The sequence below is a fragment of the Oreochromis aureus genome, linkage group 16 (genome assembly GCF_013358895.1).
Source record: "Oreochromis aureus strain Israel breed Guangdong linkage group 16, ZZ_aureus, whole genome shotgun sequence".
Classification (NCBI taxonomy): Eukaryota; Metazoa; Chordata; class Actinopteri; order Cichliformes; family Cichlidae; genus Oreochromis; species Oreochromis aureus.
In genome coordinates, this window is record NC_052957.1 from 10,336,033 (window position 1) to 10,358,522 (window position 22,490).

At 41.1% G+C, this 22,490-nt stretch overlaps 1 protein-coding gene across 1 annotated transcript in view; it reads left to right on the forward strand.

The window, feature by feature from the left end:
- dars1 (aspartyl-tRNA synthetase 1) overlaps nt 1-22,490 on the forward strand; it is a 32,231-nt gene that overhangs the window by 6,624 nt on the left and 3,117 nt on the right. Inside the window, exons 3-12 of the mRNA XM_031735122.2 lie at nt 3,768-3,797; nt 4,152-4,209; nt 5,971-6,063; nt 7,283-7,385; nt 11,921-12,023; nt 12,715-12,795; nt 14,486-14,545; nt 17,254-17,365; nt 19,164-19,298; nt 20,867-21,014. Of these exons, the coding sequence (XP_031590982.1) occupies nt 3,768-3,797; nt 4,152-4,209; nt 5,971-6,063; nt 7,283-7,385; nt 11,921-12,023; nt 12,715-12,795; nt 14,486-14,545; nt 17,254-17,365; nt 19,164-19,298; nt 20,867-21,014 (923 nt within the window). The remainder of the gene's footprint in view (nt 1-3,767; nt 3,798-4,151; nt 4,210-5,970; nt 6,064-7,282; nt 7,386-11,920; nt 12,024-12,714; nt 12,796-14,485; nt 14,546-17,253; nt 17,366-19,163; nt 19,299-20,866; nt 21,015-22,490) is intronic.

The window sequence follows — 22,490 nt, forward strand, 5'->3', positions numbered from 1 at the left end:
ATATTAACAATAATTTAGTCCATTATTTGCTAACATTTTATTCTATCTTAAATGTTACTAGTACTAGCTGTTGTTGTTATTACTACTATGGCAAGCCCACAGGAAGGTGGGCTTCTTCAGGCGCTGCCTAACCGTGTCCTTGGGCTAAGGCCCTGCCACCACAGACTCTTCTTTGAGCACCCTTCTCAGGCTTGGCTCTAGGGTGAGGCCTCAGTAACCCTGGTTCCCAGACAGGGTGAACTGGTGCCTTGCATTATTTTCTTTGGTTTTCTGAATCACTTTTGTCAGGCCCCCTCACCCTAAACTAGGGTACTGGGCATTACTGGGATATGCAAACCCCTCCACTACAATAATGTAGAGATTTATGGCCAGGAGGAGATCCTGGTGCAGACTGGATGAACTAGAGAAAGTGGTTGGGGAGAGGGAGGTCTAGACCAGCGGTCCCCAACCCCCGGGCCTCGGACTGGTACCGGTCCGTGAGTCGTTTGGTACCGGGCCGCGAGAGTTGAGGCTCAGGTGTGAAATGTATGGTTTTCAGGGTTTTTATCGTTTTTCAGCATTATTTTGTTATCGTTTTTATCGTTAACTCGGTTTTCCTGGGTCTTTTCACGTGTGTTGTGAATAAATCTTCTTTTTTTCGGTACCGGCACTAGTTTTATTTTGTTGTATTTATCCGCGACACCTTATTGCCGGTCCGTGAAAATATTGTCGGGCATAAACCGGTCCGTGGCGCAAAAAAGGTTGGGGACCGCTGGTCTAGACAACATCTACACTGCTGACCCAACGACCCAGACATGAACAAGAGACAGAAAATTAGGGCTGGACGATAAAAAGATATTTATTGCAAAATAATGAGACATGGATCAATTATAAAGGTGATAACTGATTCTGTCTGTATTTTATGTATGAAGATAGTGCCGCATCATACCAATCATGTTGAAACAGAGTTGAAGCCACATCATGTTGGGCTGACGCACAGAGTGTAGGAGGAGCAGCTAGCAGCAGCACATGTGCTAATCTCTGGGCTGCTGCAGCCGTAGACACTAGTATCTCAGGAGTTTGAGCAAGATAAACGGTAACAACAACAACAACAGAACATGTTAATGTCAACTTGAGCAACAGCATTACAAAACACGACATTCCAGCAGACGCAGCCTGAGGCTCAAAACACGAGGACATTGTATAACAGAAGGGTCCAAGGAATTTGGCTCCATGGAGACATTCCTACATGGAGCCGCATGCACTGCAAACTGTGTCGAAAGCATGTTTCTGCAAAAGGAAGCAGTTCCATCCTTGTAAAATTAAACTTATGTCTTTGTTTAGGAGTAAAAAGGAGCGTTTAAGCTTGGCAGAAGTTATTATTTCATCTATATTGTGAAACATATATGGGTATCGATTGATATAACCTAAACTTTGAGATATCACCCAGCCGTACACTAAATGAACGATGGATAGATGGGGTACTAGATCTTTCAGCTGCAAAGACTTAAGTAATCATTAATCTCCCCATCATACCAAGTGAAATGAGCACATTTTCCACCGACGTGCAGACTGAGTAATATGTTTCTTGATGTCCAGTGACGCAGATGGATCAGTTGTTAGCGGGCTTCTGTAATGTCACAGTAACTAGTGAAGTCACATATTTATTCATATTACACAAACTTGGGCATTTTGCTGAACTTCTGCCCAAACTTAGGCTGATGATCTGATAATAGTGGTGTTTTTTTTTGGGTATCTCACATGTGATAAACACAGCGAACAGCAGCTCAACCCACTAAATGGTGCTTAGATATGATTCTGCACATCCTATCCTGTGTTATCAGAGAACTGAGAGAGAAGCTGTTTGCTTATTTAAATACGTGATTCAGCAAGCCTGCTAACCACTTAGACTTTTGATGCAATTTTGACTTCGAGACAAGGTCCTGACAATGTTCAGGTCACATTTGCTAATCGTAGTTTCACATAAAAATACTGCTTTCCTCTTTAAGCTGTATTTGCTATGAAGGCCACGTAGAAACGGAACAAAAGTAGCTGAAAGTTTGGAAATTGTGACTTGGTAACATTTCTCCAACAATGAAATGCACAGATATCGATACTGATCTATTCTTACATATTTTTCTTTCCCTTAGGCGTACCTTTAGAGCAGAATCTGCAGGATATAAATAAGGGAATCTTTAGAAAATGTGCCATCTAGTTTGACACCCTTTGCATTAGGGCTGTGCGATATGACCAAAATCTCATATCCCGATATTAAGACATCTATCGTCCGATAACGATATAAATCACAAAAATGTAACACTTTCTGTAAATTCTGTGAATGTCGGGCAGCTCGACTTGCGTGAAGCGTTTCCAGCTGGGCGTCGCGTACCTGGAGTCGAGTGTTTTAACTGATGCATGAAACGATACATTTTTAGACATAGGTTGTAACGGCCGCCGTTTTCTTTGTGAGTATTTATTACACAGCGTGCTGCGGGGAAAAGCCTGTTCTAACGTTTGAGTCTAAGGTTTATTTTTTAGCACCTGGCGGCTCTTTTTTGCTTCTCATCCGTAAATACTCTGCATCTTTCACGTGATTCAGTTTATTTTGAAAAGTCTCAACAGGATCTTGAGCTTTATTGTGAAAGGTTTATGTGGAAAATAAACAAGCGGACACTAGGTGGTTTTACCCTCGTTGTTGCTAACGACAATGCTTAAAAACAAACGCTTGTCTGTTGGTAGTGTGGTTATATTAAATATAAGAGAAAGAGAGAACTTTAGGAAATTAATATAGCCACTACAGTGACCATCAAAATAATGAAAAAATATTGCCGTAAACAGTTTATTTTGCGACACCACGAAACAAACGATAGCGTAAAATGAAACGATAGACGTTTTTATATCGTCATCCGATATATATCGTTATATCGAACAGCCCTACTTTGCATAGCTGTGTCATGACTGAAGTGCCTGTGATAGTGAAAACGGCAAAGAATCCTTTCTTCCAGCTGAATTCATCCAGTCAGCATGTTTCATGGAAGAAGCAGGTGCTGTCACCGTTTAATCCACTGGATATTGCTGCCTCTATCGCTCTGGAATAGCAAGCATTGCCTAGGGGAAGAACTCAAAGCTGAGCCGAATGTTTATTGGGCCTTAGCTGTGTTATTTTCTGCTTTGCGCTTTTTTGCGGGGGGTTTTCTGCCAGCACTTGTCGTTTTTGTGGGACCGATGGGGCTCGGCTTGCTTCATGGCCGTAGCCTGTTTGCATGCACATGATCACAAGCTGTAATATCATCCATCATGTGACGGGATTTTCACAGCAAGAATGGGCGATTCCAATTCACTCAACTGCCACTAGATATTTCCGTACACCAGTATCAATTTGCATAGAAAATGGAACTGTAACTTTTCCAAGACTCGATCTCATCGCGCTCTGAGAGTTATTTGCCCAGAAGTCAGCGCGGAGATGAAGAATATCTGTTCACTTACGCTGTTTCTATTACAAAGCAATATCTCCTGCTGCCATTACTCATTGTCTTTGATGGGCTGGAGCAATGTGTGGACAAGCTGTGCGTTCTAGGCGTCTAAGTCTTGGCTCTGGGATTGAACTGCGGTCTATTATTTGTATTTAAATCCCTGGTAGCGTGAGATGAAAAATCGATTTACATGCCTGGTGTAAAATAATAACATTTTAAGTTGGATGTTTTAAAGTTTTAATTAATTGATAGTCCTCTTTTTGTGATTTCTTAGCTATTTGTCCTTTAAATCCCTTTCTCCTCTTTGTGTTTCAGGCTTCTGAACAACAAAGCGCAGAGGAAGATGTAAGTGCCTCGTAGAGATCACAGCACTCGTCCTCCGAAACAAGTTCTCTGCTTCTATGACTGACTTTGATTTTGGCTCCTGTGCATTCACACCTTGGCAACAACTTGTATGCAAATACCTGCACGCATACCTCTCCCTGCCTGTTTTCTGTTCAGTTTTTTTATGATAAGCCCCATTATCTGTTGTGTCTATCTAAGATGTAGTAGACAGACGGACAGACGTCAGAAGCTTATGAAGTCAAAGTGGCAGAACTGTCTCGGAGAACAAAAAAGTTCATGTGCATGCGTCAGTACTGTTTTCATTTAATGGTTAAATGAAATGCTGCTAAAGATTTCACCCTTTTGTTTTTTAAGGACTTTGCCAAGGACCGGTATGGTGTGTCAGCTATGGTCCAGTCCCAACAAAAGCTTGGTTAGTATGGGAGCTACTTTGTGCACTCATCGGCATTACATATCTGAAAGCAGAAATTGATTTGTATCGAAAAAGAAGACAAAACATCTTATTAGATTTTTATTAGATTTACATTGCCATATAGTCCCATTTCTCTCACGTGTAATGACAATTCGATGCTTCAACATCCTGTAAAAATGTCTAGTAAAACGGACATTTCGCTCCTTTATTTGAGTAGTTCCTCATGTTGCAGTGTGGAAATACTCAAATATGTTTCTGTGCTTGCCAACTTGATGGATCACTAACATTAACAGGAATGTTTGGTTGTATCCTAAGTGATGTAAATGATGTAATGACAGGCTGACGTGATGGTTTATAAGCATATCAGAGTTTCTGTTGACCCAACGATAATATAGGGAGGCTTTATTATTGTAAATGTCATCGTCTGTGTGTCTTTATTTTATAATCTTACAGAACAACTTTATGATTTTGATAGCAGAGTCTGCGTAAATTTGAAACGGTGAAAGAAAGATCTGAATTTTTGATTATTTGTTCTTATTATTTATGAATGAATGAATAGTAAGACGATACCATAGATGCATTAAACACACAGACTCAGTTTCTATCCCTGATCCAGTAGCTTGGGAAACTTCAGTAGCATTATTAATAACACGGTGCGGGTATAACATTTTAGGTCTCCATCATAATGTAACAAATATATTTCTGATAATGATATTAAAAACGATGACAAACTAAGAAGTGAGTCAAGTCAGTGCTGGAAACAGGAACTAGCGCAAGACTACAGTTAAAAGTTAAAAGGTGACAGAAAAACAGGCTCGAGTGCAAAAACAAACAGAAAAAAGGCTAATCAAGATCATTGCTGGTGGCCCGGCTACTAAGCTGCAGTCAAAGACAAAAGATTCCAAGTCGGTTGTACAACAGTGACGCAGGTCGGACACTTTTTGGGGAAAAACAGGTTAAGCATTGGTGAAGTGGTACAAAGTGTAAACTCTGCAGCATGTTTGTGTACACGATGACTTCCCAATCCAGAACTTCACAGTTGAGCTTTTGTCTGGCTGTCAGTCATACTGATTTAACACGATAACATCATGAAAAATGCTTTTGGTGTCATCTCTGGTCGCCATTTAAGCGATACTAGTGATAATAGCGGTAACGTATAATGTTTGATAAACGATAAACGAGGCAGCAGGCGGACCTGTTGATGTCGTCCATCTGTCTGGATGCACTTTCAGCTCCACTGGCAGCAAACAAAGTGGTGCCTCCCTCACCTGCATAGCAAGCTCAGCTACGAGGATGGAGCTGGAGCAGAGGTGGGGGCTGAAACCTGAGGGCTTTCATGTGGGTTGACAGAGTTCTCAGCCAACAGGGCGGCTCTGTTTTCTCTGGTGTAGCCTCGGTGTCTGCCTTCTCTGCTCACTGATAATGAAGAGTAAGCATGCCTCTGAGTAATACAGGTGAAACTAGAGTCAATTTGTCATAGAGCCCAAAGAGAGCAGACGAGTTAGACAGCTTTCGGCAAGTCTCCTAGTGTTTCTTATTTATTAGGCATGCCTGTAATTTGAGCATTTTATTGTCTGCACTTTTACACGTGCACAAGCATGCTCATTGGCTTTTCTTTCTGCCTTTGGGAGTATGTAGGGACGAGAGGGGAGGGATTCTTTGCACGCAGGTGGGGAAATGGAGGAAGCAAAGTCCTTTGAAGTAATAAAATATTTTGTGTGTGTGTGTTTGTGTGTGTGCGTGCGTGCGTGTGCGAGCCAGACAGGGAGTTGGTCCGGGTCCAAGACCTTACTCCTGAGAAAGCTGACCAGCTGATCTGGCTGCGCGCCCGAGTCCACACCAGCCGAGCCAAAGGTGAGATCACCTCCCCCTTTGTTCACCTTTTGTTTTTCTTTTGTGTTTTTGGCTCAGCGGCTTTCTTTTGTGTGAAAGACACAAACGGCCATGATTAGATGCCCCCTCAGCTAATCCGCCGTGAACTATACTGAAAAGTTTATAACATCTGCCCTAGGGTCATTTTTATTCACAGCAGCACTTTCTCTTCAAGATCAAACAGCAGTGCCGTTTGGCTTTCACTTGGTGTTCCATTTCAAATGATGTAAATGACAGACATCGCTGTCTTTAGGTTCAACACTGGAGGCCCTGTGCCAGAAGAGAAGCATAAAGCTTTTATTGCAACATTATGCACCAAACACTCCCAGAGTAAAATGAGAATTTTAAAAGACTTTGCTCCTGTTTGTGAAATAATTTTTTTAAGATTGTGAGACGTTACAAAGCAGATTTGTTTTTCCACTCTTTCCTTGTTAAGCAGATTGACAACCTGAAGGTGTTTTTGATATCACCGTCAGGCTAGCTTGTCACTGCCAACTGGAAGATCAGATAACCTGTCCCCCCTCAGTTCCAGATGCTGGCAGTCACGAAGCTTCTCTATTTGAATACAATAACCCTCTGAGCTTTGCCTGGTTATTGCTCCTCTCCATAAACAGCGAGCCTTTTACAAATAAACTAGAGTCTCTGTGATGTTTTTTTTGTTTTTTTTTAACCATTTCCTTTAAAGATAACTTCCAGAATCAAGAGCCACTTCCTCTCCACTTGTGTCTTCATTTTCTGCTCGCTGTAGGATGTCCGTGTGAGCAGAATAACATCCTGAATTGTGTGAGATGAGGTACATCTGTTGGTGGGATTTTGGCATCACTATTATTTCCACCACCCGCCCTGTTCTCACAGGCAACAAACATCAAAGTAGCTGGGTGGTCTGATTATCTCCTGCCCTCAGTCTTTGTGGCTAACGTGTTTACACTCTTCCTAGGTCCCTGTATATGTTTGATAGGAAGGTAGCAATCAGCCTTTCTCCACACAGTGCTCTTCAAAGACAAGGCTCTGTTTGCAAATGTTTGACACTTCACCTGATCCCTACAGCTGTGAGACACTCATCTCAAGTCACACACACACAGCCCTTTTGACTGAACAAACCTACTTAGCTTCAGACAGAGTGCCCAAGGTATTATTCTGACAAGGCTGTTATGCTTGCATTGTAAAAAGCGAGCTCTATCTATTGTTGTTTTGCTTTCAGGGAAGCAATGCTTCTTGGTCTTGCGTCAGCAGCAGTTTAACGTGCAGGCCCTGGTCGCAGTGGGGGATCGTGCCAGCAAGCAGATGGTCAAGTTTGCCGCAAAGTAAGTACCGAGACTGTTCTTCCTGTCGGAGAGGGCAGAAACAATGGTGGGAAAAAAAACCTTGGCCATAATGGTCCACTGATCCATTTTCACACGTCTGACTGAGGTGGAGGGCGGGGAAATCAATCATTTTTTCACTTGGCAGTAAAAGCTGGCTTTCAACAGGGCGGAATACAGCAGTGGCCTAATGGGGCAGTTCCTGTCAAGATGGCAGATACAGCTCCTTGGATCAGAGGAGGGAGAAATACTTAAGAGCCAAGAATCATTAGTCATGTTAGCAGCCAAACTGTAGCCCATTACTGGTAGTCGATGAATGGACATAACCATCCATGGATGTGCACTTTATTAAAAGAAACAAAAGGGGTATTGCTGATAGTGATGTTAGATTAGGCTCACATTAGAGGTTTGCAGCAGGGCTCATTTGTTTAAAAAAAAAACCCTTTTGGGATTTTAAATTGACACAAAAACTCTTTATGATGCACCTGATGTAATTTACTAAAATATGCAGTTCATTCATTAAAAAAAACAAACAGTTATTTTGAAGTACGCCCAGTATTTAGTGAATTTAACAGGGAAGAACTTAATTATCACATAATACTTAAATGGCATCTTCTTAGACATTGCTAAATTAAGCAAAAGGTAACACCCACGACTGTAATCTGCAAGATTGAAATGACAGTTAAGACATGGTATAACACTGATCTTAGGCAATGCAGGGATTGCAGTAATGAATGTGTATGTGTGTGGGGTTTGTTTTGTTTTTTTTAAGTGTAGCTACTATTCAGTTGCACAAGTGTGATGGTCTGATAGGCTTAAAACATTCTTAAACATGTGAGGCTTATAAGTTGGCATGAGACGATTTGATTGAAAACTGCCAAACGTCTTTGGAGTGTCGTCAGCCTCCGTAACTGTTCGAGACGGTGACCTCATTGGCAGCGGGCGCTGCTCACGCTGCATTTCCCCAGAGTTTTTCCTACCTTGATCCTTGATCCACCCTTGAATACATTCAAAACAGTCTGTTGTATTAGACTACACAACTAACCGCTGAACAAATATTCATTTCATGTAATACTTGTGATAACATTGGCTTTCTTTTGCTACGGTTTGTTGAAAACACGAGACTTGATGAAAGATGTAAGTAATGAACGTTGGTTTTAATGTACACAGCTGTCTGAGCCGTATGTAAACAAGTCGGAGCTGCTAAATGTTTGATGACAGGCAGCATGTGCCTAAATTACCATTTGACACGCACGCATTATGTTCATGTTTTCAGAGATGAGGCCCTGAGATCTCTGTGTAAGTTTGTTGCGGTATCATGAGGTTCAGGGGAAATTTAACCCAGGCACAGGCAAATTTTTTCTAATGAAGTCAAAGTCACTGCTGCTTACACCAGAGTTTTGACCTTAACTTTGTAAAAAGTATCAACAACTCCTGACACAGCCACAGTTCCTCTTTATAGTCACTGAGCTGGCCTTTTTCTTGCCGCTGTTGTAATATGGCATTGGGGCTTTCAAAATAGCTCCAAAGACAGGCAGAAAGGGGTCTGCAGCTCCAAACTGTAAGTAATTTCCTTTAAGCCTCAACATTTGAACCCCTGATAGATGAAATGAATAACACCAACCATGTATTTAAAATTCAATTGCTGTGGTAATCCCCGGTATACTACACTGAAATGTTTAACATCCACACCAACACTCCCTGACAGCAGCAGCCTCCTTCATTAGGACGGTGTGTACTGAAACTGCCCCAGAACACCCCAAGCAACACTACAAAAAAGCCAAGGGTTTAGCCTGACCATAAAAAAAGCTCAAGAGGATGCTCTGAAAAATGCTTGAGCCACAAAGTCGCCACAGAACCGAACATCCAGGTCCCAAAAACCACACGAGCTCCTGTAGAGTGTACATGTTCCCCAGTGGGACTGAGCTGTGTGGGCAGCTTATAGGGGACCTACACAATACTTGGCAATTTTTTTTTGTTTTTTTTATGTTTTGAAAATGGGGATACGTCAAAAGATGGTGCCTTTTTCTATATATAAATTTATATATAAATAGTGTTTCCCTTGCACTTTGACATATTTTTGTAACCAGTGATTTCTTTTATGTGCAGCACTTCCTCAGTCTTGTTCTGCAATGTTGTGGTCGGACAGTTGGATTGTTTTGCAATCTTACGCCACCTGACAGCCTAACACCACAGCAAGTGAAAGTGATGACATGGTTGTCAGGACAACACCATCTTACATCAAAACTAAACAACAGCAAAGTCATACCACTTTGCAGTCGCTTACCAAGCAGGTTTCCAAAACAACATTGTTGCTGTGCTTCTGTTTTTAGATGTATCTCTAAGAACAGGTGGCACTATCACTCCTGTAGCTTTGTGGCGCACATTTAGTTTCAGACTGTTTCAGTGGTCTGATGATTGACAAGCTGATTGAGACCCTGGATTACAAGTAAATCCCCTCATAACTGCTCTGAGGGCGGAGATTGCATTGCTGAGAATCCCCTTACTTGTATTGCATGTCCAAGTGATCATCCGTCCATTCTCACAGTTTAATTAAGTGATCTTCTGCCTGTGCTCAACCTTTACTCTCAAGTACCTCTCAAGTGCTGAATGTAGAGCAGCGAAGAAATTGTGGCTGAGCTCTGAAATGGAATAACATGTCAGTTGTTTGCTGTGGAGTTGGTCAGTTTAATTCAGAGCGCTTTTTAAAACTGTTGGTTGTTTTTTTTGTGAATGGCACTACTTTGTGACGATGCACTGTACCTGGATGTACACAGATTTGGATTTTAAAACTGACTCGCAGGGTTCTTAAATCACTTTAGAGGCAGAGTAAGGGACACTTATGTTAAAAACTAGTTATTTTTCATAATTGTTGTGTGGCCGGGGAAGGGTACGTGTCATCACCCGATGGGGGTTATTTATTTATTACTTTATTTAACAAGGAAAAACCCATTGAGATTTAAAATCTAATTTACAAGGATGACCTGTAAATGAGATTCTCTTTCCTCTGAGGTCATTGACAGGAGGCGAGAAACCTCCTTTTTTAATGCTGATATGAGGACATTTAGAGTGATATGCTGATTTTACTGTTGGTTCTTGGGGTATTATAAGTTGATACATGTTATAACTTTGACGCTGTAGAAATCTGGAAGAGACTATAGCCAGGAATTTAATGCTGTAGCACTTGTTCAGTCAGTTAAAGTTAGAGGCAGTTTGGAGGCAGCCTTGTCGAACCAGTCAGCTTGTCCTTCCTGGATCACTGATTCGAGCGCTCGCTCCCTTTTCTCCTTCCTTCTTGTGTTGAATGAATCTGTTTCTGTTGGTGTGCGCTCAGTGTGTTGTCATTAGACTTTTGTCCTGCAGCGGAGGTTATTAATGTGGGGATTTATTTATCTAGCTGATCTCCGACTGGAGGGGATTGGGTCTGGTGGCAGCTGTCGTGGGGCCGAAGGGACGGCGGTACCCCAGCGTTCGGTCCCTCATTACTGCTTTGTAATGAGAACGAGTGGTGGATTACAGCGGGTTTCCCATCTGGGCGTTTGCTGTGAGACAGTGGGCGTTGTACCTCAGATGTTACTTTGGGTTTCAGTGAGGAGATTGTGCAGGGGGATGCTGCACTGTTTTTTAAAACTGATTATAAGGAAATTAGAAAGGGTTCCCCTGGTATGCTGTGGCTTACATGAGGGAAATTCTTACCCCAGCTCTCAAAGTCAAAGAGTTTTTGTAGTAGAGCTGGGTACTTTCCAGGAGCTGTAGTATGAGGCAAGTTTTATCAAAGCTGACAAATCCCCCCTCGAGCCCCAGCGCTGGTGTTTGTTTATTTTTCCTTTGTGACTGAAATTATTGTTCCAATAAGAAAGTTAAGATTGTGCACATTGCTATAATTTATCGTTCCAGCTGAGTTAAAAACTGTTGTTGAATTGCTTAGCTGTTTGATATGGACCGAGTCTCACCCAGGTCTTTAAATAAACACCTTTTGAAAAAATAATGTGGTGATAGAAATTTCACCACATGGGGCCTAAAATTAATTTTAGTGGGTAAAATGGTTTTGCAGGTGTTTTTTGTTTTGTTTTCTTCCCTTGTAAGATAAACAATCACCAACATTTGTTTAAAAAAACATGAAAAAGATGAAAATAATAGCATATTCTGCCTTGCTGCAGCCTGTTAATTTGAATCTAATGTAGTCTCACGTTCACGATTGTTATGAACAGGGCAACGTGGTTTCTTACGCCACAAGCTCTTGCGGTATGTCAATTAGCCCATATGCAAATATCAGTGCTGTTTTTATTTTTAAACACATGAGGGGGGGAAAAAAACCCTTAAAAAACCTACCGCCCAGTCAAAAATCACTCACCCGTATACCCCGCACTATCCTCGGTGCATAAAAGCATGAAAAATGTAAAAACGTGTCTACAAGCATTGCACATACTTTAACGGATATGTGGTTTTCACAGTTACTCGTCTTTCCAAACAGATAAATCTGTTTTGTAACCAGCGTGCATCACTTACACTTTCCTCCCCCTGAATGTTTCCACCAGCATCACCAAGGAGAGCATCGTCGATGTGGAGGCGACAGTGAGGAAAGTGGAGCAGAAGATCGAGAGCTGTTCCCAGCAGGACGTCGAGCTCCACGTTGAAAGGGTTGGCACTTTCACTGCAGTCATTAATGGGCACTTCTTAGCAGACAGACATGTAAACATAGAGAAGATAATACAGTTGCTTTTAAAGCCGCAGATGTCTCCTACACATATAAATAAAAATACCAGAGGTTGTATATTTTGCCTCCCAGCACATGCAGTGCGTACGCACCCAGACAATGGAGCATCCATAATTCATGTTATTCAAGCAGGTACCAAAGAGGTTTTCACTGTAGTGCATTGACCATTTAACTCTTCCTTTTAAACTGTTGATTTAACGCAGTATCTGAGCTTTAAGTAACATCCATTTTATTTATATGCCAAGAAAATGTAACAAAAGTCACCTCAAGGCTCCTTTTTACTCTTATGTACTGCACTGCAAAAGAATTTGATGTAGTGAATGCATCAAATTTTGGTGAATGGGACGAGATTGTCTCTGCTATGATGGCCAATGTAAATGAAAAACATAAAAACACAAAACAACAGTTGTCAGGCATGGTTACCAGCAGCACGTAGGTGATTTTCTCACACACTGATGAGGTTTTAACAGATGCAGCTTTTAGGCCCTTTCGTTTTCACCTTCTTCGCCTGTTTCTGGAGTCCAGGGACTTTCCATTGTCACAGCATCGAATAAAAACATCGGTGGTTTGTCACACTTTTACATTTTTTTGATTTTTATCTGTTTCCCTTCTCAGATTTTTGTCATCAGCCAGGCTGAGCCTCGTCTCCCGCTGCAGCTGGAGGATGCTGTCAGGCCTGATGGAGAGGGAGAAGAGGTGAGGATGAATGGGGTGATGGATGAGGGGCTGTGGAAAGCGTACTTTGCCCAAAGTCAAAGTGCAGTCAGAGTATTAGCCAAGTAATTATTATTCATTTGGACATCATTGGTAGCATTTTAGGTATCTTAAAAACTTCTAAAAGCAGACTCTCATTGTAAAAAAACCAAGGCCTGATAGTTACTGTGTGTGTGAGAGTCCATTCACTGTCATGGAGTGCACAGATGGGTTTGGTCTGACTACACAATGAATATAAAATAATGAACAATTATGTCCGTTTTTATCTGAATACTTTATATCGAAAGCAAAATGGAAACGCATTCTGTGCATGCTGAGATCTAACGGCGCTCTTTCAGTGAGACTGTTTTCAGTGAGGAGAATGGAGATTTGTGTTTTTGGCAGAGTCAAGGATTGGCTGATTAAACCTAATCACCTTGTTTGAATCACCCTCCTCATGCAAATGGTGATTTCATCGCACAGTGTTTATAAGAGCCGGCTGCCAGTGTTGAGGGAGTTCTCTGAATTGCAATTAAGGAATTGTGCAGTGATGCAGAATCATTCAAGAAAATCATGAAGCATTTAAAAAGCCATTCTTTTTCCTAGCTGCAGTATAGGTGGTTAGAAATACATGTAAACCTTTGAGGCTGCTGGTTTAGCAGCACCAAAAAACGATGGCTAAACGGAATTCCAGCTCAAATCATTTGGCTCTGTTTCCTGATTCATTCCAAAAAATGATTATTCTAGTATAGAGGATCAGCCTCAGCTCCAAGATTCACAAAGTGGAAATGTTGAATTTTTCAATAATAACATTGCTGATGTAGCCGTTGAATCGGCTTAACGCATAAAACGGCAGGATGGCATTTTTTCGTAGCTTTAGATCCATCATATCTGCTGTGGAATTATACATCACACTGTAGATGCATGCACATTAATATGAGTCTCATCAATACCAAAGACAGCTGAGGGCCCATCATTGTTTATCCAGTAAGCTAATATCTGCAGCTGTAGCAGCGTCTCAGGTGTTTTCTGTTGGGATTCAGCATGTCAGTCACACACTTGTAGCAACACCTGCTTTCCCCAGAGACACTTGCCTCAACAGCCCTGTCTGTCTAACTGTCTGCCCATCTAACACTTTGTCCCTCTGCGTGTGGCTGTTTGGAGCAGGATGTGGCTACACAGGCTATTAGCTCAAACCCCTGTGGGTCTTCTCAGGAAGCCTGACATCCACGACCCTGGAAGGAGCGGTTCTTCCTGTGATGAAACATTTACTTTTTCAGTTGTTACCTTTTTCCTTTATATTCTTTTTGTCCTGTTCTCCCACATTGCAGGTGTCTTTTATTGCACTTGACTCTGTTATACTCACTGAGCTAAGTAGGTAGATGTGGTAAAGCTGCAGGAGAATGGTAGTTTTGCATTGTTCCCAGGAAGGTTTTTGCAGACTGATTGCATTGTTTTAGGTTTGCAAGCTGCCAATAGCTTTAAAGCTAAAAATGATTTGTATTTCTTTTTTTTCTTTTTTTTGTTATAGTTTTTCCCTGTGAGTTGTGAAAAGCCTCTAAAATGCTTCCATAACACTGACAGCAAACACTCCTGTGTGAAGAGAAGGAGATGAATAGTAATGATTTTTAATATTTCATAGGCTGCGGAGGTTTTGGTAAGATGAATGTGGTTTTTTTGTGTTTGTTTTCAGGAAGGGAGAGCCACAGTTAACCAGGACACCAGGCTGGACAACAGAGTGATTGATCTCAGGGTAAGTTTCTATCATCTGTGACCATGTGAGTCTGTGAGAATTCGCATTTGGTTTGATAAATGTCATATTGCAGTTGATTAATGATGAGGTTTTAGCTGTTTTAAGCTAAGATGTTGATAAAGATTTTAAATTTGAGAGGCCTTCTCACTATGATCCTTTATGGGTGCTTCCTTTGTGAGGATGTCCTCCCCGAAGGCTTGAGGTTGCCTCAATGTCTCCCTGGAATAGTTGGGTGAAATACATGGATTTAAAAAAAAAAATGTATTGCCATTATAACAACAATAATTTTACAGCTTACATTCTGTGCCTTAGTACAGAGAACTTCTACCGCAAATGTAGGCTGTTGGAGAGTGAATGTAAAATATTTGTGAAGGAGTGCAAACAACAAACCAGCGCACCTCTAAAAGTGAAAGAGAAAAGGCTGTGATTTAGTGGGCTGGTGATATGAATCTTCTGCAGTGCTGGGAGATGTGCTAAACTTATGCGAGCAGCAGAAGACACTAAGCCGCAAAGTGTCTCATTGTTTTGATATGTTCCTCCCACATGGAAGATACGACTGGCAGGAAGGCAGCAACACCACAGCACAGAGCCACTTTGTTCACAAGCTTCACAACAACACCTGCTTCTGCAGCACTGTACACTTTGAGCTCATGGACTTGGGTCTGTCATCAGTTTTGCTCTTAAGAGCCCGCTGAAGCTATAAAGTGCTTCCCACACTGGCAAACTCTTCAGAAGGGAACCATAAAACGCCTCTGATAATTATGTAGTTCACATGAAACTCCATTTCTAAGTTGAACATTTTTAAAGTTTAAAAGTTTACTTTTAGATTTAAAAGACGGCTGGACTTGCAGACAGTTTCAGACTGTCATCCGGACGTGCTGGCTGATGTAGAATAGAGTCCAAACAAATCCTCTAACACTAGTGCTCCCATTATCTTAGCCTTCAAGATGTAAGAAATGTGATTGATTATGAGCCCTATTTCATGCTCTTTTGTGATTAATCATAATATTTGGTCTGTAAAAACTGCATCCAGCTTCCTTAGATCAAATAAAAAAGGTGATAAATCTGTGTTACCTATGTCGCTGGCTTTACAAATGCAGAGAAGCTCGACACCCAACAACAAATTTTATCATAAACCAGAAGGAAAGAAGAAAACTCTGAGAACTCATTTTCTACAAAGTCCCCGTCCTGTCATTTTTAAAGAAAGATTCAGATCCACATCAAACGCACCCTTCTCCCTTTGCTTCATGCGCCAGCTCTTCGTGGAGTTTCACATGTGAGCGTCAGAGATGGAAAGTAAAGCCAGTTGCGTTTTATCAGAACAGGTCCAAAAGTTTTGAAGAGAAGAGAGCTGTGATTTTGAAGTGCAAAAGCAAAATGTCCTAATGCAGATTTGTGTATTTCAGGTTCCTTTAGGAAGGGTTAGGGTGTAGTCTGACTGCCACACACACTGTACACATACAGGCTATATGAACAGTGATGCCGGCACTAGACTGTGGTCAGCCTCCAAGTACACCTATCTACAGCCTTTTGAGTACGATGATGAGCCCATAATTGGATGCTGGCAAATGTTTACATTTTTTGAGCTTTGAAACCATTCTGTGGTGTGTATTCACCGCAGCTGGGTTTCAAGGACGTATGAACTATTGAGAGGTATACCAGAGTAAGGTATATTTCATGAGGCCTCTCACCATCAGAAGAACTGCCAGTTTCAGGATAGTAACTGCCACCCACCAACCCACTCACTATTACGCCTACTCGCTGCAGACTTGCTGTAAACAGGAAGCGCTTTCGAATTTTTAAATGAGGTCTTACACAGTCTGGTTTTTAGGTCGGTTTCCCCACGTTTAACGCTGGGCACAGCCCCATGTGTGATGTGTGACACAAATGAGTCATAGGTGGCGTGATGGTAGAATGAGTGATTTGCTTCAGTGCATTTTAAAGAGGTTTGTATAAGCGTTTTAAGCAGCGACGTTGTATATTTTTCTGCACTTCTTCTTTCTGTCAAGTATCCAGATTGTAAATGATGGAAAAGTTTTAGCCAGACAACCCTGAAGCATTGTCTGCAGATTAATGAGCTTTCCAGTATTTAGACACGATCATATTTCGAGTCTGCCGGCTGTTAGTCAGACGAAGACTATTCAGGACTGGACAGGCACTAGAGATGGGAAAGAGCGGAATGTGAAGCACTTTAATTAACGCAGAACTGTGCGTTTTGTATTGAAAAGACCCAGGTCTGACTTCATGATGATGTACGGTAACTAGACTTGAAAACCAGACAAGTTCAGTTGTAGAGATCTTGTGGTCATTTCAGATGAGTCAGTTGATTTCAGGGAGTGTTCACTGGCATTTTGACATGCTCTGTCACCCAACTGTTGAGACTTGGGGGCTTTTGTGCATGAGGTTTTTACAGTAACCTTTTCACAGCAGTTTTATGCCTCACCTTGGTTTCGGTATTTATATTGATAATCTAAATACTGAAACACAGTAAAAAGTAAAGGTATTTCTAAGTTTCTGCGGCTCTTCCAGGATTTGAACGCGTGTCTTGCCGTTGCCAACAAATAATTGTCACACCCTTCACATAGACAGGAGGTCCTTGAAAAAACTGGCAGTCTTGTTTTCACACATTTGTCGTGGTTGTGTAATAACGTAGATGAATCACTGCAACTGTCTTGATGGTGTTTATTTTTGTGTATCCTCCTGAAAAGACGACCACGAGCCAGGCCGTCTTCCGCCTGCAGTCAGGTGTGTGCCAGCTCTTCAGGGACACCCTCACCAAAAAGGGCTTTGTGGAGATCCAGACGCCGAAAATTATATCGGGTAAAAACAAAAAAAAACACCCCATGCCACACTGACATGTGGGAAAACTGAGACTAGCATGCATTGAATCATTTTTGATTAGATGTTTCACTAGAGGCACACTTGTTTTCACGTCACTGCCCACAGGTGTTTCATGAGTCATTGTGTGACAGTTGTAAGTTGACTTCCTCATCAGGCTGATCTCGACTACAATTCAAATCAGGAACAAATAAAAAGTTCAGCTAAAGCTTTTGAAACACACACACACACACAGTCATGCACATCTATGCTAAAGGAGACATCAGACAGTAAGGTATTAGAGAGAATTTCATTGTTTCAGACTTATGAGGATTTTAATCCAGACCGCTGGGAATTTCGATGCATCGACCAGCTCTCACGTCAGCCTCTCTGCTTTCACATTTCCACACAGGGCCCTTCTAATTTGACAGGAGAGGCTTTCCTTAAGATCAATCCCAAAGGATCTCATCTCACTTTATTGAAGAAAAGGAGGACTGAAAGGGAGAAACTTAGAACTCAGACAAAAATCTTCTCACCAATATTCAGGAGAAAGAGTTATTGGAGCTTTCACTATTTAATTGCATATCTCTTATGCTGGCTTTATTTTTTGTCAGCATTAACTCAATTTGGAGGCTCCACATGCTTTTTGAACCATTCAAACCTTTACTTAAAACATGTAATGTACTGTTTGAAGCTTTAATAATCTAAAATAATCCGTTTGGAGTCTTTGTGATAAAAAAGATAAATTCTTAAAAGAAGCAGAAGCACGGTAGTCTTATGTCAATAGTTCACAGCCCCCTACATTCCTCCCATATTTTGAATTAACTGTGGTGAAACCTCCACACTCTCACTTCCTCTTTTCTTAAAGAGCCAATGATGGTGACTTTGACTCGAACGGTAAATTCAAAAGTGGCGCTCTTTTATTTTGGCGGCACCTGTGAAAAAAAATACACACAAAACCACATCTTCCTGCGTGGCACCACCCATGGTGCAAGCGTCAACAGTTTGTCCTATATGTACATCCCCACCCACCTTTTGAGTGTGTGAAAATATCAGTTGATGCTCTCTGACGTTTTTGTCACATAGAAGGCGACACGTGTTATTAGAGTCTGGGACATGATGTCCTGAGAACTGTATTTGTTTTGAAAAATGTGCCCAGCGGTTACATATTCATCTAAAAAAGAAATGGGTTGTTCTGGTGTACAAGTCAAAAAGTTGGGCCATCATTCCTTTATTGACCTCAGCTCTGTATCTGAGGCAGGAAAGTCTAGTTTTTGAAGTAGTATATAATGACTGTCTTTTCTGAGCCTTTCCTGGTTGTCCTATTAAAGTTCCTGATGGAGATCACAAGCCTTTGTCTGGAATGAGCAGACAATCTGTCAGCATCTCCCCGAACACGCCTTTCTTTGCTAGCGATGGTCATAAAATGCACTCGTAGTGTCACAGCGTCACTAATCTAACAGTAACATGTACAAAAAAACCAAACTACAATTTCTGTAGGTTTCAAATTAAAAGCCTGGGTGTTTCAATGGACGACCGTTATGTCATAAGACTTTTACTGTGAAACTTTTTTCCCCCAGTTTTTTTTACACTGGACTCTCTCCAACCATTATCAGAGGCCTGGCCTTTACAAAAATGATGGTATTTATTTGTGTGTATGCTAGCCAATTATAGTCCCTACTGAAACATCTAATAAATTCACAGTATATATCATTAGGTGGGATGGGTGAGGATTTAACTGTAATAGCTGTTTTTCTCATGTTTTTCTCTTTGTCATTAAATTTTCTTTGTCCATTTTTAGCTGCCAGTGAAGGTGGAGCAAATGTCTTCACAGTGTCGTACTTTAAAACCAGCGCCTTCCTGGCCCAGTCGCCTCAGCTCTACAAGCAGATGTGCATCTGTGCTGACTTTGACAAGGTCTTCTGTGTAGGTCCAGGTAAGCCCCTCCCCCCAGTATGTCGCCGTATACACTGGCAAACAGAAAAAAGAGACGCAAGAGGATAATGAAAAATTTAGACCCTATTAAGTGAAAACGGTTTTAAAATGTCACTAAATGCATTTAGACTGTTAAAGTTTAACAGACCTCCCTCTGATGCTTTTACTGTGTCAAAGCTGCTGTAGAGCTGTGTGATAGTGACACAGTGGGACTTGTAAAAGACTTTATAGAGCCGAGTTTAGGGGAAATCCAAGCAAACACTGCCACCATCTGATTATCTAAGCAAACTCTGCCTTCATCTGTGTGCATAAAGTATTTATTCTATACATAGTCGTGATTTTTATTTTTTTTTTAGATTGCTACTCGTATCTGATTTTCATTCGATACAGGATTCTCGCCCAAGATCAAATAAAACATCTGGGAGAAGGATCCACATTCGGTATTCCACTGACTGGACTGAGGTTTTTGTTTTGTTGTGTGTAACACCACAGAGAAATCAAAGGGCTTAAGGTCATTACTGCTTCTGAGGCAACAATGTCCTCACCACGGTTGCCTTAGTTACAGACTCACTGATTCAGCATGTAAGGAGAAGTGGGATCAACACTCCTCTAAATCCCAGTGGCAAAGTACAACATGTTTAAATTTAGCTTCTACAACTATGTCGCCACTGTCTGAAATCAACTAAAAAAAGGTTCACCAGGGAAGAAGCAGAGGTAAACGTGAAGCATATCTTCTTGCAGAGAAGCATACATCTCCATATTTATGCTTGGAATCATTTTAGTTTTCCAGTTTGTTGAAAAATATGCAGGGGTCAGACGCATAATACTTTCCAGGTTCTAGACAAACACTGTGTGAATACAAAAGCAGGAATGAACATTTACACTTTGTTTCAGACACAATTGATTAAAACTTTGTATGCATGGTTGTATTTTCTGAATCTCAGTCATTGTGAAACTGTGTGCATGTACACATGTGTGGTTTCCAGGTAATCCAGCCACAGTATGTAGATACAGAAACACATTTATTCAGATGTGTCCGTGCCTTTTTAAGAACACTTTTGGCAGTCTGTAAACCTGTAAAAACAACCATCGAGCAGCCGTCCTCGAGTATGACCGTTAACTCCCACTAAATGAAAGTAGAAGCCATGATGTTATTAATTCACCATACAAGTACTTAAAAGTACTCTGCTTTAGAATAATACAGTAGTCAGGATTTATTTATTGGCAGCTGCATTCATACAGTTTATAAAGTACCTCTCAATCAGCCATAGTGCAAGCACCCACCTACATTTCACAGTGATATAAGCGTTTTGATTCGCGTCAACTTTCAATGCCGCTCATCTACACATCGTCCTTGTTTCACAAACCTTTACGGTGATTCAGAAGCCAGGTTGTAAGCTTGATGATCCTTTATATGAGCTTCTGTTTTGTGAGCCGTCCAAATTTAGGAATTTAGAGTACAATGGAAATGACGCTGTATTCCTAGAGATGTGCAGAAACCTTTCGTTGCTTCCACACCATCGCAGTTTGCTTTGTTTAGGCACTCCTATTAAATCAGCGTCATTTCAGTTTTCAGGGCAGAAGACTCCAACACGCACCGTCACCTGACCGAGTTTGTGGGTCTGGATATTGAGATGGCATTCAACTACCATTACCACGAAGTGATCGACTCTATCACTGACACCATGGTGCAGATCTTCAAGGGCTTGAGAGACAAGTAAGATACACATTTATTGAGTTAAGGTAAAAGATGAACCTAAAACTGTTGGTGTGTTGCAGACCAACTTCTATTCTCATGCTTGACACTTGAGCTGAATTATTTTGTTTTACAGCCAGCAAAATGTCAAAGTGTGTACGTCTAAGTAAAACTATAACTGCTAAATCTAGATTAATTAGATGTCATCACATATGGCTGTCTGCTTAGATGAATGTCAGCAATTTCCACTCCAACTGTTTAGTGAACTGCCAGCAAGATGACGATAGGATGTGGTTTTATTGCCTCCGTGTGGTGGAACTCGGTACAGCAGGCATTAAGAGCTTCAACATCAAAGGTTAAAATAAAAGAGGAATACTGGGCGAAACTCTTTCTGTGTGGAAACTGTAACGTTTCTGACGTCATACGTCTGTGAATGTCAGTGGTTTTTGGACGTATTTATTACAGTGAAAACTCAGAAGGGGGTTTGCAGTGAAATGTTGCCACTCATGCTTTATTTTGTGATTACAAGTCTTTTATTATAAAGTAAATCCCCTGAGAAACCACGTTAAATCAGTGGAACACTGAGTAAGGTGTCAACAAGCTTAATTTGAATTCCCTTTTTAATGTCTGTGACGTTGGTTAGTTTCAGGTTGTGACCACTGTTCCTCTTTCTTAGGCCCATTTGACTTTTTGCCCTTTGTTCTCATGACTTTCCAGACTGTTTTCCTTGACGTGTGAAAGTATTTTGCATGCGTTATGTACTTCTGTTTCAACACATGAAGCACGGATGACTTTGTCCTTTCCATGCTCTCTTTGTCATCTCCTTTTAATTTCACAGTAAATACAAGTGAAATTTGTTAGGTGTCTTTAAAAAATATAATTTAGTTGTTAAAAGTCTCTCTTTGGTGTCATAATGTTTCTGATTGTGATATAAAAAAATTAAAGAATCAGAAATTAGTGAAAGGCATTGTGAAAGGACAGCTTGGCCCGGAAAATAGACTCAAATGTGGGCTGTTATGTGAACAATTAGCCTGGTATTTGTCTCTATGTGGACAGAATTGTGAGTCCTTCGATGGTAGATTGGAGTTTGTGTTTGTAAAGTACTGTGCGGAAGTCTTGCATCACCCCTTGTTTCTATATTATTATTTTTTTCTAGGAAAATGGGCATCTCTTGTGACATCCACCATGTGTGTTGACAATAATTTGAGCCCCGAATTTCAAATTTATGTATTCATCAGTCCATCGGATCTGTAGACGATGATTTTCAGTTCATTTCTTGTGTAGTTTGGCCTTTTATCACAAATTACCCTCCTTTAAAATGGCTTCTTGAGATCTTTTCTGATGAGGCTCCAGAAAAATGCACTTCTCAGGCCGTGTTTCACTTCTTGGCTGAATTGTTTATTAAGGGTATGACTTTCAGATTCTTTTCATGTAGAATTTTAGACCTGCTACTTCTTCATTTGTCCTCCACTTGTCTAGTTTACTACATTTTTTTAG